Source organism: Lithobates pipiens, unplaced genomic scaffold, assembly GCF_037356315.1.
Source record: "Lithobates pipiens isolate NorthernLeopardFrog02 unplaced genomic scaffold, aLitPip1_a1.2 Scaffold_16, whole genome shotgun sequence".
Lineage (NCBI taxonomy): Eukaryota > Metazoa > Chordata > Amphibia > Anura > Ranidae > Lithobates > Lithobates pipiens.
This window is the reverse complement of record NW_027507748.1, coordinates 380,848,769-380,861,351: the sequence shown is the minus strand read 5'-3', so window position 1 is coordinate 380,861,351 and position 12,583 is coordinate 380,848,769. Positions and strand designations below refer to the sequence as shown.

The following is a 12,583-nucleotide window of genomic DNA, read 5'->3' as shown; positions in this document are numbered from 1 at the left end:
GACTTTTTTATTTCTTAAAACAAACTGCCTGGAAGTTTGGCACAGACAGATTTTGACAAAGCGTCTCTTATGAGTTTTTAAAAGTGGTGCAGCATGCGCCTAATTCATGTACCGGTGTAGAATTTGTATTTGAATTCGACACATGCTGCACCACTTTTAGAATGCATGCAAGATAATTTTGCAAAATCTGTCTGCGTCAGTTTCGATCTCTGCACACCATAAAAGAGTTGATCTTAATTAGCTGCACTTTCTTAAGATAGGAACTGTTGGTATTTTAATTTTGAATTTGGAGCATTCAATGTGCCACAATATAGATGTGTCCCATTCAATGTAAAAGTGGCAGATTTTAGAACTACCTGAATTTGGTGTACAAGTCGCTGTCAGAATCAAAGGTTTTGCAAATGCTTCATGGATTTGGCGCAATACATTAACAAGAGGGATTAAAGGCAGAAACGCGATGCAGCAAATTTATTGAATTCCCTCAACAGTGTTTAGGACTGTATTCACATGTATAGAAAAAAGTGGTTGTAAACCCTCTCCTAAAGCCAGTGAAGTGAACAGCCTCAGATGATAAACAGATGAAACAAATCTCCCTACATAAGGTTTTAATTGTGTGTCTGCTGCCTTTCCCTGTCCACACTCCTTAGAAAGTGCAGAACATGTAATAAACGTTCCACTCTCTTCCATCAGTGGATGTGGAGTCTGGGCTGATTGGCACTGCCCACACCCTCCACATAGGCAGAGGAACAAAGGAACATGCAGAGCTGTAGTCTAAATAGGCAAGCACTCTGTTTATCTTCCTCTAAGCACCCTCCCCAAAACAAATTTTCACCTGCTGTTATCTTGTGTGACAGAGAACTTGTGAGAAGTTATAATGATAATAATAAAGGAATGGAGCAGCAGAAAGATACCGCACTTAAAGTTTGGAAAGAGATAAGTAAACACTAAAGATAGATGCGGTTAGGTAAAATTTGGGGTTGAGTGGGGTTTACAATCACTTTAAGCAAATGCTCAGAATAGATATTACAAAGAAAGACTGAAGATGATTTACCAAAGGAATACAGACTGTTCACAAACTGAATATGGTGAAACTGTTAAATGTGTGCATCCAATCACATTTTCTTTGCCAATAATTGGAAATACAGTTTTACCTTATTTACAAAGCTAAATAGACATGCACTTTTCAAAAATACATGATTAGTCTATTTATTGAAATAAACATGTGCTCTGGCTATGCACATTAAGATATTTGCTTTTACTGCTTCAGAATATGTCATTTAAGCCATAAAAAGCCACAACTCACCTCATAGCTATAGGCATTGTGAAGAAATTCACCTTCACATTTCATAACAGAGGTACTGAAATAAATTTTTCCAAAGGACAGGTCGGTCTTCAAAGGGTCCAAGCTTCTTTTTGCTCCCAGAGTCGTATTTATGTGTGCTGCACTTACATGAGTTTATGCATGTTTGCACTGCGAACAAATGCAGCTTGCTGTACTTTTTGCCACTGCATATAGTGGGAATGCATACCAATACATCTGACACGAATGGGCTATGAAACCTGACAATCAGGCTCATTCACACAGGCACAAAGTCCAACAGAGTGTGAAGAGACTTATTTTAGGTTTCCAGAGGAGTGATAGCATGGAGCGGTGTGCAAGTAGCCTCTTTTACCAGAGGGGTGCGAGCATGGAGCTGCATGCAGGCAGCTTGTGTTGGTGAATAGAAATTCAGTGGCTATAGATGCTCACTCGCACATACGAGTTTAACTAGTGTGCAGGGATGGCTGCATCATATCTCCCAACTTTCTGAGATGGAAATGAGGGACACCTATCAGCAAAAGTATGCAGGCATAGGACACACCCCTTGCCACGCCCCCTTAAAGGAGAATTGTACAAAAAAAAACAAAAAAAAACAAAAAAAAAAAAACAAGGTGGGTTAAACCCACAAGTGCTTTTTTTTAACCACTACTATTCCTTTATATTGGCTTTTGGAATTTACAAATGCAGCAATTTTGAAATAAGATGAAAAGGTTTAGGGCTGGGAAATACTTTTTGCTAGATAAAACGTGCATTTTATATACATCTATATAGATCAGACCAAAATGAGGGAGAAATGAGGTGGAATGAAGGACAGGAGGGACATTGCTCCAAATCAGGGACAGTCCCTCAAAATCAAGAAGAGTCTCCATTAACTAGCACGGGCTGCCAGCATGCAGCTCCACACCGCTCTGGAGGTATAAACAAATGGCTCTTCATGCTATATGGGCTACTGCAAATGTGTGAATAAGCCCTTAGTGTATCTGTTGCGATTTGGGGTATACATTACTTAACCACTTAACGACCAGTGCACGCTGATGTACGTCCTATTTTTGAAGAGGGATATCTCGGTAACGGCAGCAGCTGCTGCCACAACCGAGAAATCCATCTCTTCGGGCGCCGGTCGTCTGTACGATAACGGTGGTCTCGGCAGCGGATTCGCCACGAGATCACCGCTATCGGTGGTGGGAGAGGTGTCAAACCCCCCTCCCGCCGCCCTCCGGAGCCGTCGGTAGCGGCGGAGGCGATCGGGTCCTTTTCCTAGCTGGGTATGGAGACGAGTGAGGCTAAGATGGCCCCCACTCGTCTCTATACCATAGGAGGGCGGAAGTGACGTCAAAACGTCACTCCCGCCCATACCTCTTAAAGGTATATTTTTTTTAAATGTCATTTTTTCTTTTTTTTTTTTGTCCAAATATGAGATCTGAGGACTTTTTGACCCCAGATTTCATATTTAAGAGGACCTGTCATGCTTTTTTCCATTACAAGGGATGTTTACATTCCTTGTAATAGGAATAAAAGTGATCCATTTTTTATTTATTTTTTATTAAAACAGTGTAAAAATAATAAAATCAATTAAAATAAATAAGAAAAAAAAAAGGTTTTTAAAAACACCCCGTCACGACGAGCTTGCGCATAGAAGCGAGCGCATACGTGAGTAGTGCCCGCATATGAAAACGGTGGTCAAACCACACATGTGAGGTATCGCCGCGATTGGTAGAGCGAGAGCAATAATTCTAGCCCTAGACCTCCTCTGTAACGCAAAAAATGCAACCTGTAGAATTTTTTAAATGTCGCTTATGGAGATGTTTGAGGCTAAAAGTTTGACGCCATTCCACGAGCGGGCGCAATTTTGAAGCGTGACATGTTGGGAATCAATTTACTCGGCGTACCATTATCTTTCACAATATAAAAAAAAAAAATTGGGCTAATTTTACTGTTGTCTTATTTTTTTATTCAAAAAAGTGAATTTTTTCCAAAAAAAACTGCGCTTGTAAGACCGCTGTGCAAATACGGTGTGAAAAAAAGTATTTCAATGACTTCCATTTTATTTTCTAGGGTGATAGAAAAAAAACAATATAAAATGTTTGGGGGTTCTAAGTAATTTTCTAGCAAAAAAAAACAGTTTTAAACATGTAAACACCAAATCTGAAAAAGAGGCCTGGTCCTTAAGTGGTTCAAGTGGTGTTTCACCCAAAAAAACAAAAAAATAAAAAATTCATGAATGTGCCTAAAAATAAAAATAAAAAAAATTTGGATTTTTTTTTTTTTTTACTCATCTCTAAATGGCTGTTGCTAGGGGGTCCCTCATAGTCTGCCTCCTTTAGTGCTTGGGCTCCTGACGTCACTTCCCCTCGGCGCAAGAAGGGCTCAGCTCTGCCCCCTCCCTCTTGTTAATCATCTAGGACACGTGACCGGTCCCAGATGATTGTGCGGCCAATCATAGCATGTGGCGCCGCTCACGCAGGCGCAGTGGGTGCCCGGCTGTGAAGCCACAGCCAGGCGCTCACAGTTACAATGCCAGCGCCGCCGAACGGAGGGGGAGATGAGTGGGGCATTGTCCGATTATTAAAAGTCAGCAGCTGAAGTATTTGTAGCTACTGACTTTAAATTATTATATATTTTTTTTATATATAATGGGAACACCACTTTAACACAAATGGCTAGCAAGGCATGGTCTTATTCTAAAGCTCTGTTACCACTTGTTTAAAATATCTAAAAACGTCAATCACCATAGTACGGGCACAAATGAACTTTAACTAAATCGACCCCAATAGTTCTACCCTCCAAAATTTCTCTGCTACCTATCATAATTCATCACTTTATCTATCACAGATGTATAAACACAACTCTCCAAGGTTATCTACTTACATAGTCTCTTCATCAATATCATTTTCTTCTGTATTGCTGGTGGCTGTGGAGCTGGCAGAGGAACAGCTGCCCTCCAAATGGTTCACTTCATCATCCCCAGCCAAGTCAACATCCAGGTCTCCATCAGAGAGATCCTGCTGCTAACACAAGACATGTAGTGAATACATTGTGCTGTTTTATATACCGTGACAACAGCAAAGTCACAGAAACCTAACACAATGAAATAAAATTTGGCATTAAAGTGATTGCAAAGTATTTAACACGTCATACTTACCTGCTTCCTGCAATGGTTTTGCACAGACCAGATCCGATTCTCTTCTGCTGGGGTCCCACTCCAGTGTTCCCGGCTTCGTCAGCCTTCTGAGTGCCCCATAGCAAGCCTCTTGACAGAGGAGCACTTGTGCAGGCTCGACTGAGCAGGGCTTTGTGTGTCCATTAAAATAGCATGACCTGTGGCCCGCATCCTCACCACCCCCCATTTCTTCCTCGCAGGCTGCTTCTACCTTCATAGGCAAAGCGCTAGACCGAGATTAGGCTCAGGTAAATATTTAGAGGGGGCTAGTTGGAGCTGAAGACAGAAGGCTTTTTACCTTAATGCAGAGAATGCTTTAGGGTAACAGACCTTATGCCTTTACCACGACTTTAAGACCCCTTTCACACCGAGCGCATTTTGCAGGCGCTATAGCCTTAGAAATAGCGCCTGCAATCTGCCCTCAAACTGCTACACCATTGTCTCCAGCGTGAAAGCCTGAGGGCTTTCACACCGAATCGGTGCACTGGCAGGACGTCAGGAAAAGTCCTACCAGCAGCTTCTTTGGAGCGGTGAAGGAGCAGTGTGTTTACCGGTCCTTCACCGCTGCTCCCCATTGAAATCAATGGGGCAGCGCTGCAATACCACCGGCAAAATGCCGCTATTACGGCATATTGAGGGTGGTTTTAACCCTTTCTCGGCCGCTAGCGGGGGGTAAAAGCGCCCCGCTATTGGCTGAAATGCGCTGCAAATCCAACCGTAAAACGCAGCTAAAAATAGCAGCGCTTTACCACCGACGCTATGGGCACGGCAGTGTGAAAGCCGTCTTAAGAATACTACCAGTCATCAGCAATGTAAATATACACAGTGCTGTAAAAAAATAAAAATAAATGATTTGCCCCTTCCGGATTTTTTATTTTTTTGCATATTACTCACACTTAAATGATTCAGATAATTAAACAAACGCCGAAAAAAGTTTGAGAGCTGGACCTAAAATTTTCCGACAACAAAATCCAATCAGACTTTTTCCGATCGTGTGTGTAGAGAATTCTGATGCACAGAGTGGCACACATGATCAGAAAAAATTTGGAGACGAAAGCTATTGGCTACTAGACATGTGCATTCATTTTCGTCCGAATGCATTTTCGTCCAAATTTCAGCTATTTTCGTTTTGACAAACGATAACGAAAGCACAGAATCCGAAAAACGAAAGATCCGACATAAATGAATGCTTTATTTTCGTTTTAGTTGTTACAACAGTTCGATATAGAATAGGAGATTCGATGTGACTCTGACAATAACAATCTGTGTCTATAGAACCTGTGGTCGAATGTGCCTAACCTTACCTCTATTACTCCAAGATTATATAGAGAAAATATTCGACAGAGAAAAAAAGATTTGACAGAGAGAAAAGATTACGCAAGTCACTGTCCTAAAAAGTGTTTGGGGACCCGGGTCCTGCCCCAGGGGACATGGATCAATGCAAAAAAAAAAAGCTTTAAAAACGGCCGTTTTTTTCGGGAGCAGTGATTTTATTAATGATTAAAGTGAAACAATAAAAGTGTAATATTCCTTTAAATTTCGTAAGGGGGGGGGGGGGGTGTCTATAGTATGCCTGTGAAGGGGCGCATGTTTCTGGTGCTTAGAACTGTCCCTGCACAAAGTGTCATTTATGCAGGAAAAAAAGTCCTTTAAAAATCACTTGCAGTTATTATGAATTGACGGTTCTGTAATACAGAGAACACTCATTGAAAGTCATTGATAAAAAATAAATAAATGATAAAAAAAAAAAAAAAAAAAAAAAGCGTGGGAGTCCCCCAAATGCAATTACCAGGCCCTTCAGGTCTGGTATGGATATTAAGGGGAACCCCGCGTCAAATGAAAAAAAAAATTGACGTGGGGGTCCCCCTACAAATCCATACCAGACCCTTTATCCGAGCACGCAACCTGGCAGGCCGCAGGAAAAGAGGGGGGGGGACGAGAGAGCGGCCCCCCTTCCCTCCTGAACCATACCAGGCCACATTCCCTCAACATTGGGAGGATGCTTTGGGGGTCTGTGACCCCTCAAAGCACCTTGTCCCCATGTTGATGAGGACAAGGGCCTCATCCCCACAACCGTGGCCGGTGGTTTTGGGGATCTGCGGGTGGGGGGCTTATCAGAATCTGGAAGCCCCCTTTAACAAGGGGACCCCCAGATCCTGGCCCCCCCTGTTTGAAATGGTAAGGGGGTACATAAGTACCCCTACCATTTCACAAAGAAAGTGTAAAAAATAGTTAAATAAGACAAACACACTTTTGAAAAATTCCTTTATTAGAAATAAAAAAGAAATAAATAAAAGATTCCAGCGGTGCCAATCCACTCTTGCTATCCAGCGACGGATCTCCGGGGTCCAGCGATGGATTATCTTATCCAGCGCAGCAAATCCATCCATCTCTCTCCACGGAGGAAACACTGCGGGGATTCCAGCGGCCTGACGTTTGTTATATACGGAGGGCGGGGCCACCCGTCACCTGACCCCGCCCCCTCTGACGCAAGGGGAAACCCAGGTTTCCCCGTGACGTATGGGTGACCCCGCCCCGTCTGATATAACAGAAACCTGCCTGTGTTACATCAGAGGGGTGCGGGGCCACCCATACGTCACGGGGAAACCCGGGTTTCCCCTTGCGTCAGAGGGGGCGGGTCAGGTGACAGGTGGCCCCGCCCTCCGCATATAACAAACGTCAGGCCGCCGGGATCCCACAGTTTCTCCTCAGTGGAGACAGAAGATGGATGGATTCGCTGCGCTGATTCAGATGAGCCATCGCTGGACCCCGGAGAGATGAACGTCCGTCGCTGGATAGCAAGAGTTGATTACCACCGCTGGAATCTTTTTTTTTTAATAAAGGAATTTTTCAAAAGTGTGTTTGTCTTATTTAACTATTTTTTACACTTTCTTTGTGAAATGGTAGGGGTACTTTTGTACCCCCTTACCATTTCAAACGGGGGAGGGCAGGACCTTGTTAAAGGGGGATTCCAGATTCTGATAAGCCATCCGTCCGCAGACCCCCACAACCACCGGCCACGGTTGTGGGGATGAGGCCCTTCTCCACATCAACATGGGAACAAGGTGCTTTGAGGGGTCACAGACCCCCAAAGCATCCTCCCAATGTTGAGGGCATGTGGCCTGGTACGGTTCAGGAGGGAGGGGGGGGGGCGCTCTCTCGTCCCCCCCCCTCTTTTCCTGCGGCCTTGCGTGCTCGGATAAAGGGTCTGGTATGGATTTTTAGGGGGGCCCCCATGTAAAAAAAATTTTAAATTTGACGCAGGTTTCCCCTTAATATCCATACCAGACCTGAAGGGCCTGGTAATTGAATTTGGGGGACCCCCACGCTTTTTTTTTTTATTTATTTTTTTTCTTTATCAATGACTTTCAATGAGTGTTCTCTGTATTACGGAGCCGACAATTCATAATTGCTGCGAGTATATTTAAAGGACTTTTTTTCCTGCATAAATGACACTTTGTGCAGGGACAGTTCTAAGCACCAGAAACATGCGCCCCTTCACAGGCATACTATAGACACCCCCCCACCCCCTACGAAATTTAAAGGAATATTACACTTTTATTGTCTTACTTTAATCATTATTAAAATCACTGCTCCCGAAATTGCATTGATGTCCCCTGGGGCAGGACCCGGGTCCCCAAACACTTTTTAGGACAGTAACTTGCATATTAGCCTTTAAAATGAGTACTTTAGATTTTGAACGTTCATGTCCCATAGACTTTAATAGGGTTCTAAAGTTCACATTTAGTATGCTATATACTAGCTCTGTCGAATCTTCTTTATACATTCGACAGACACCATAATCCTTCAAAGACAGATTAGACCGTAATGCATGTGGATTTTCGGACGAATGCAATTTTTGAACGAAAAACGAAATAAATAAAAACGAATTTCGGGAGTAACTACATAAATTAATTTTTCAGACGAAAACGAAATACCGAAAGAAAATATTTTTCTCTGCACATGTCTATTGTCTACTAGTCCCGTTGTATGTTTTGTACGTCACCTCATTCCAAATGATCGGATTTTCCGACACCTTTGTGCGACCGTGTGTATGCAACACTAGTTTCGGCCAAAATCTGTCAGAAAAATTCAGACAGATTTTGTGGTCGCAATGTCCTACCGTGTGTATGGGGCATTAAGTATGCAAAAATTTTCCCCCCACCCACAGCCCTGGCAATATAGAAAGTGGTCACAAAAATAAAAATAAAATAAAAAAGTGGGAGGGGAAGCTATTTAAAATATGATATTGAATGTGAAAAATGTGTCCTATTATATGACTCCATGAAAACCTGAATGACTGTAAAAAGGAATGATTCTCTTCTTATCTTCCCCTCAATTATGCAATCTTCTCTTGAAGAGATCTGCCCAGCATCGCACAACCGTTACAGAAAACACATCTTAGCGTTCAGGTGCCCTGTGACTCCATTCATTCCTATGGATAAGCCATACTCTGCTGGATCACTGGAAACTGGTGTATAGCTTATGAAAATGAATGGGGCCCCAGTGTACATCCACACACTAAGAATACGACCCAGTGGGGATTATTTCAGAGGAACGGCATGTGTTATTGGGCAGGGCCTTCACAGTGAAGATTGCTGGATTAGGAAGGAAGGTAAGTATTTGAGCTGGTGGACTACACTTCGGGGGGGGTTGGTTAAGTGAAAATGTACCATATATTGTTACTTAAAGATTTTAAAAATAGCTTTCACACTTAAAAATTAAATGAAAACAAAAAGGGGACTAGATTTAAGCAAGACGAGAAAGTAAAACTGAAAAGGAGGAAGCTCACATTAAAAACGTCATGAAGAATTTTGTCCTCATCCTCTTCGGCTTCTCTAGGCGTAGGTAAAGAAGGAATGTTCTCAATGTTCACATCTGTCTTTGTGGTCCTGGCTTCTGGGCTTTCATCATTTTGGGGGCTGAGATGACTATCTGGAGGGGATAAACCTCTGGATTTCTGATTTCTTGAGAGCTCTATTGCAAGTCTCTGAAACCCAACAGCAGATGACCACACAATTAGGGGACACCAATATAAAAGAAAACTCAAAGGGTAGTGGCATGACAGGAGCACAAATTAAATATAAAAAAAAAAAAAAAAAAAAAACACTAAAATACATAGTATCAAGGTGGTGCTCATTCAGAGCAAACAAACTAGCATGCAATAACCGAACTACATGAATAAATATGGAGTTCCATTTCATCCACTGAGGGATTCAGTGACCAAGTTTGAAGATTACGTTTAATAGCTAGATTAGATGCTATGTGTCAGAAAAAGTAGTAATCAGTGTTTTGTTCTCTTGTTTAGAGCCCTGTGATTTTCTTTATAGTACATTAAAAACTTAATTTATGGTCTTTTTACAGGGTTTGGAATTAAAAAGGGAATACAATTAGTTTACCACCTTCAGGAGAGGACTAGGCAGAACATGTTAACTTGTACAAAAAAAAAAAAAAACTTTGTAGTTCCGCCCAAGGGGCGGTCCCTTCAATAACAACCCCCTAGCCGGTGTTCTGCCATATAGCGTCCGTCCATCGGATAGTGTCCGCCCCGTACTGCGCTTGCGCAGTACGGAGCTGAAGGAGATTCTGAAAATCTCCAAAGATGAACGGCGTCTGCACCGTGAGTCCAGGTGCTAACCCCACCAACCAAGTGGACATAGGGCTGCAAGTATTAGAGGACCCCAAGCGGGCTCGATTCGCTCGCAAAGCTTCGGGCACGGCCTCGCTGCGCTTGGCTCTTTTTATTCTAACTCTATGTCCACTTGGATGGTGGGGCTAGAACCTGGACTCACGGCGCAGGCGCCGTTCATCTTCGGCTATTTTCGGAATCTGTGTGTCCTGTGTACTGCACAGAACACAACGGACACTAGAGCTGCACGATTCTGGGAAAAATGAGAACCATGATTCATTTGCATAGAATGAAGATCACGATTCTCTCACGATTCTCAAAAAACTGTTTTATTTGAAAAATTTACAGGCAGGGTATCGCTGAGTATTGGCAGGAAGGGTATAGGCAGGTTATCGCAGAGTATTGGCAGGGTATCGCAGAGTATTGGCAGGGTATTGCTAGAGTATTGGCAGGGTATGGGGGGATGGCTGCTTCCATCTCTGGATCTCTCCCCTCCACTGTACAGATTAGTATAGAGGGGGAGAGAGGAACCAGCGTCATGACATGAAGCCGGTTTGTTTACAAGTGATCGCTCCGTCGGATCGATCACAGTGTAAACAGCCTGGATGTAGAAAGATGGCCGCCGCTTCGGAGCTAGGCCGAAGCCGCGGCCTTTCCTAAGGCCGAGACCGCGGAGCGCTCCGCGGATCGCGGCATGTGCCGATCCGAGCAGGGTGACCCGTTCGGATTACGGATCGGTGACGATCCGTTGCACCCCTACTACTGTGTATAGCAGTGCGCACTCACACTGCTGTTTCCCGGCCATTTTACTCGCCCACAACCAGGCAGCGGCACGCCACATCGCACGCTCCAATGACTCACGTCAGTTCCGATATCCGCCATTTGCGTTCCACGCTGGTTACGCGGAACCGGCGGCACTAAAAGAAAATCGCGGGTCACCCAGAACTTAGATCGTGTGGGGGGGTGAATCGAGATCGCGATCGTTTCCCGATTAATCGCGCTCCTCTAACGGACACTATCCGATGGGGACACTATGTGATAGGACACCGGCATCCTGCAGCCTCAGTACGTCAACAAGCAGTAGAACATAAAAAATAGGAGGGGAGGGTGCTGCGTCAGTCAGTGAACTACAGAGAAAAGGATTTTACGGCGAGCACAAAAATCCTATTTTCTCTTACGTTCACTGACTGACACAGCTCCTTTACTTAGACCATTGGGACGTCCCCAAGTAGTGTCAAAACGAGGGGTGGGAAACCGCATAAAAACTTCACCCACAAAAACTGAGTGCTCCCTAACCCGGGGAGTCACTACCTTATCTAACCGCATCATAACTTGCGGTAACAATGCAAAGTGCATTTACTTAAGGTAACTGTTTCACATAGCCCCTCACATAGCCAGAGGCCGCAAACCCAGAAGGAAGACCAGCAGGATATGGCAACCCTCTCAGGGGTGACAGTGCAGCACTGGAAGGCTTTGTTTTGAAGTAGGTCCCACATGTGCCCAGGCCAGTTCAAAGCTAGGAGTATCACCACAATGCCTTTCATCTTGATCCTGTAGGGCTGACGCAGGAATTCAGAAGAGGAAAGGCATAGATCAGTTTTTTTTTATCCTACAGGGCCCCCAGACCATCCACTGCTTCTGTCTGAGGATTTCTGAATTTGGAGACAAACCTGTCTAGTTTGTTGTTAAACTAGGAGGTCCACATCCAGCATTCCCCCACCTGTGACACAGTCTGAAACAGTTCAGGGTGAAGTGAACATTCCTCTGGATACAGCCACTGACAGTTGAGCCACATCTGCCTGCCAATTAGCCACACCTAGAATGTGAACAGAGAGCAAGTTCACTTTGGTTGACTGGATCCTAATCAGGTGATCCTGCAATCAGGGTGGCCAGCATTGCAGTGATAACCAAATCGCTCAGAGCTCCAGAATGTTGATTGTGATTCCTCTGTTCACCAAAAGCAATGCACCAAAAAGGTATCTAGGACTCAGCGATACTAAGATACGTTGGTCTTCAGGTTGGTTTATCAAGAGCAGCCATTCTCAACCAGGGTTCTGTGGAACCCTAGGGTTTCTCCAGGAGGTTAGTTGGGATTCCTTGACCTGTGGCCGATTTACCTCTATTTAATGGTGCCTGCATGATTCTGGAGCTACTGCCACTTTGCAGAGTCCGCTGCAGGACTACCAATGATAGTAGCAAATGGCACCGATAATAATGGATACCATGAGGCCCAGAATTTTCCCATCATAAGGAGTCTTATAAAAGGTTCTTGGCTGTGCTCCAACCTAGCTCACCATATCACAGTAAAGGCCCCACACTCATACTGCTTGTGTGTTTAGCGCTGGCATGTGTTGCAAGATAAGGATATTGAACTCCATTCACAAAGCGTCGTTTCCCCTTAAAAAATGCAGCAAAAGACAGCTCAGTGTTTTTCAACGTTTTTTGGCATTTACAAAAAAAAAAGAAATTATTA

The 12,583-nt window shown here is 43.9% G+C and overlaps 1 protein-coding gene across 3 annotated transcripts in view; it reads right to left on the bottom strand.

Moving 5' to 3' along the window:
* Positions 1 to 12,583, bottom strand: part of TRIM37 (tripartite motif containing 37) — a 288,841-nt gene that overhangs the window by 166,053 nt on the left and 110,205 nt on the right. Inside the window, exons 15-16 of one of the 3 annotated variants that reach the window (XM_077482222.1) lie at positions 9,274 to 9,471; positions 4,190 to 4,329 (exon numbers count right to left, since the gene is read on the bottom strand). In XM_077482222.1, coding sequence (XP_077338348.1) covers positions 4,190 to 4,329; positions 9,274 to 9,471 — 338 coding nt within the window. The remainder of the gene's footprint in view (positions 1 to 4,189; positions 4,330 to 9,273; positions 9,472 to 12,583) is intronic. The other 2 variants (XM_077482224.1, XM_077482223.1) reach the window with 2 other exon arrangements.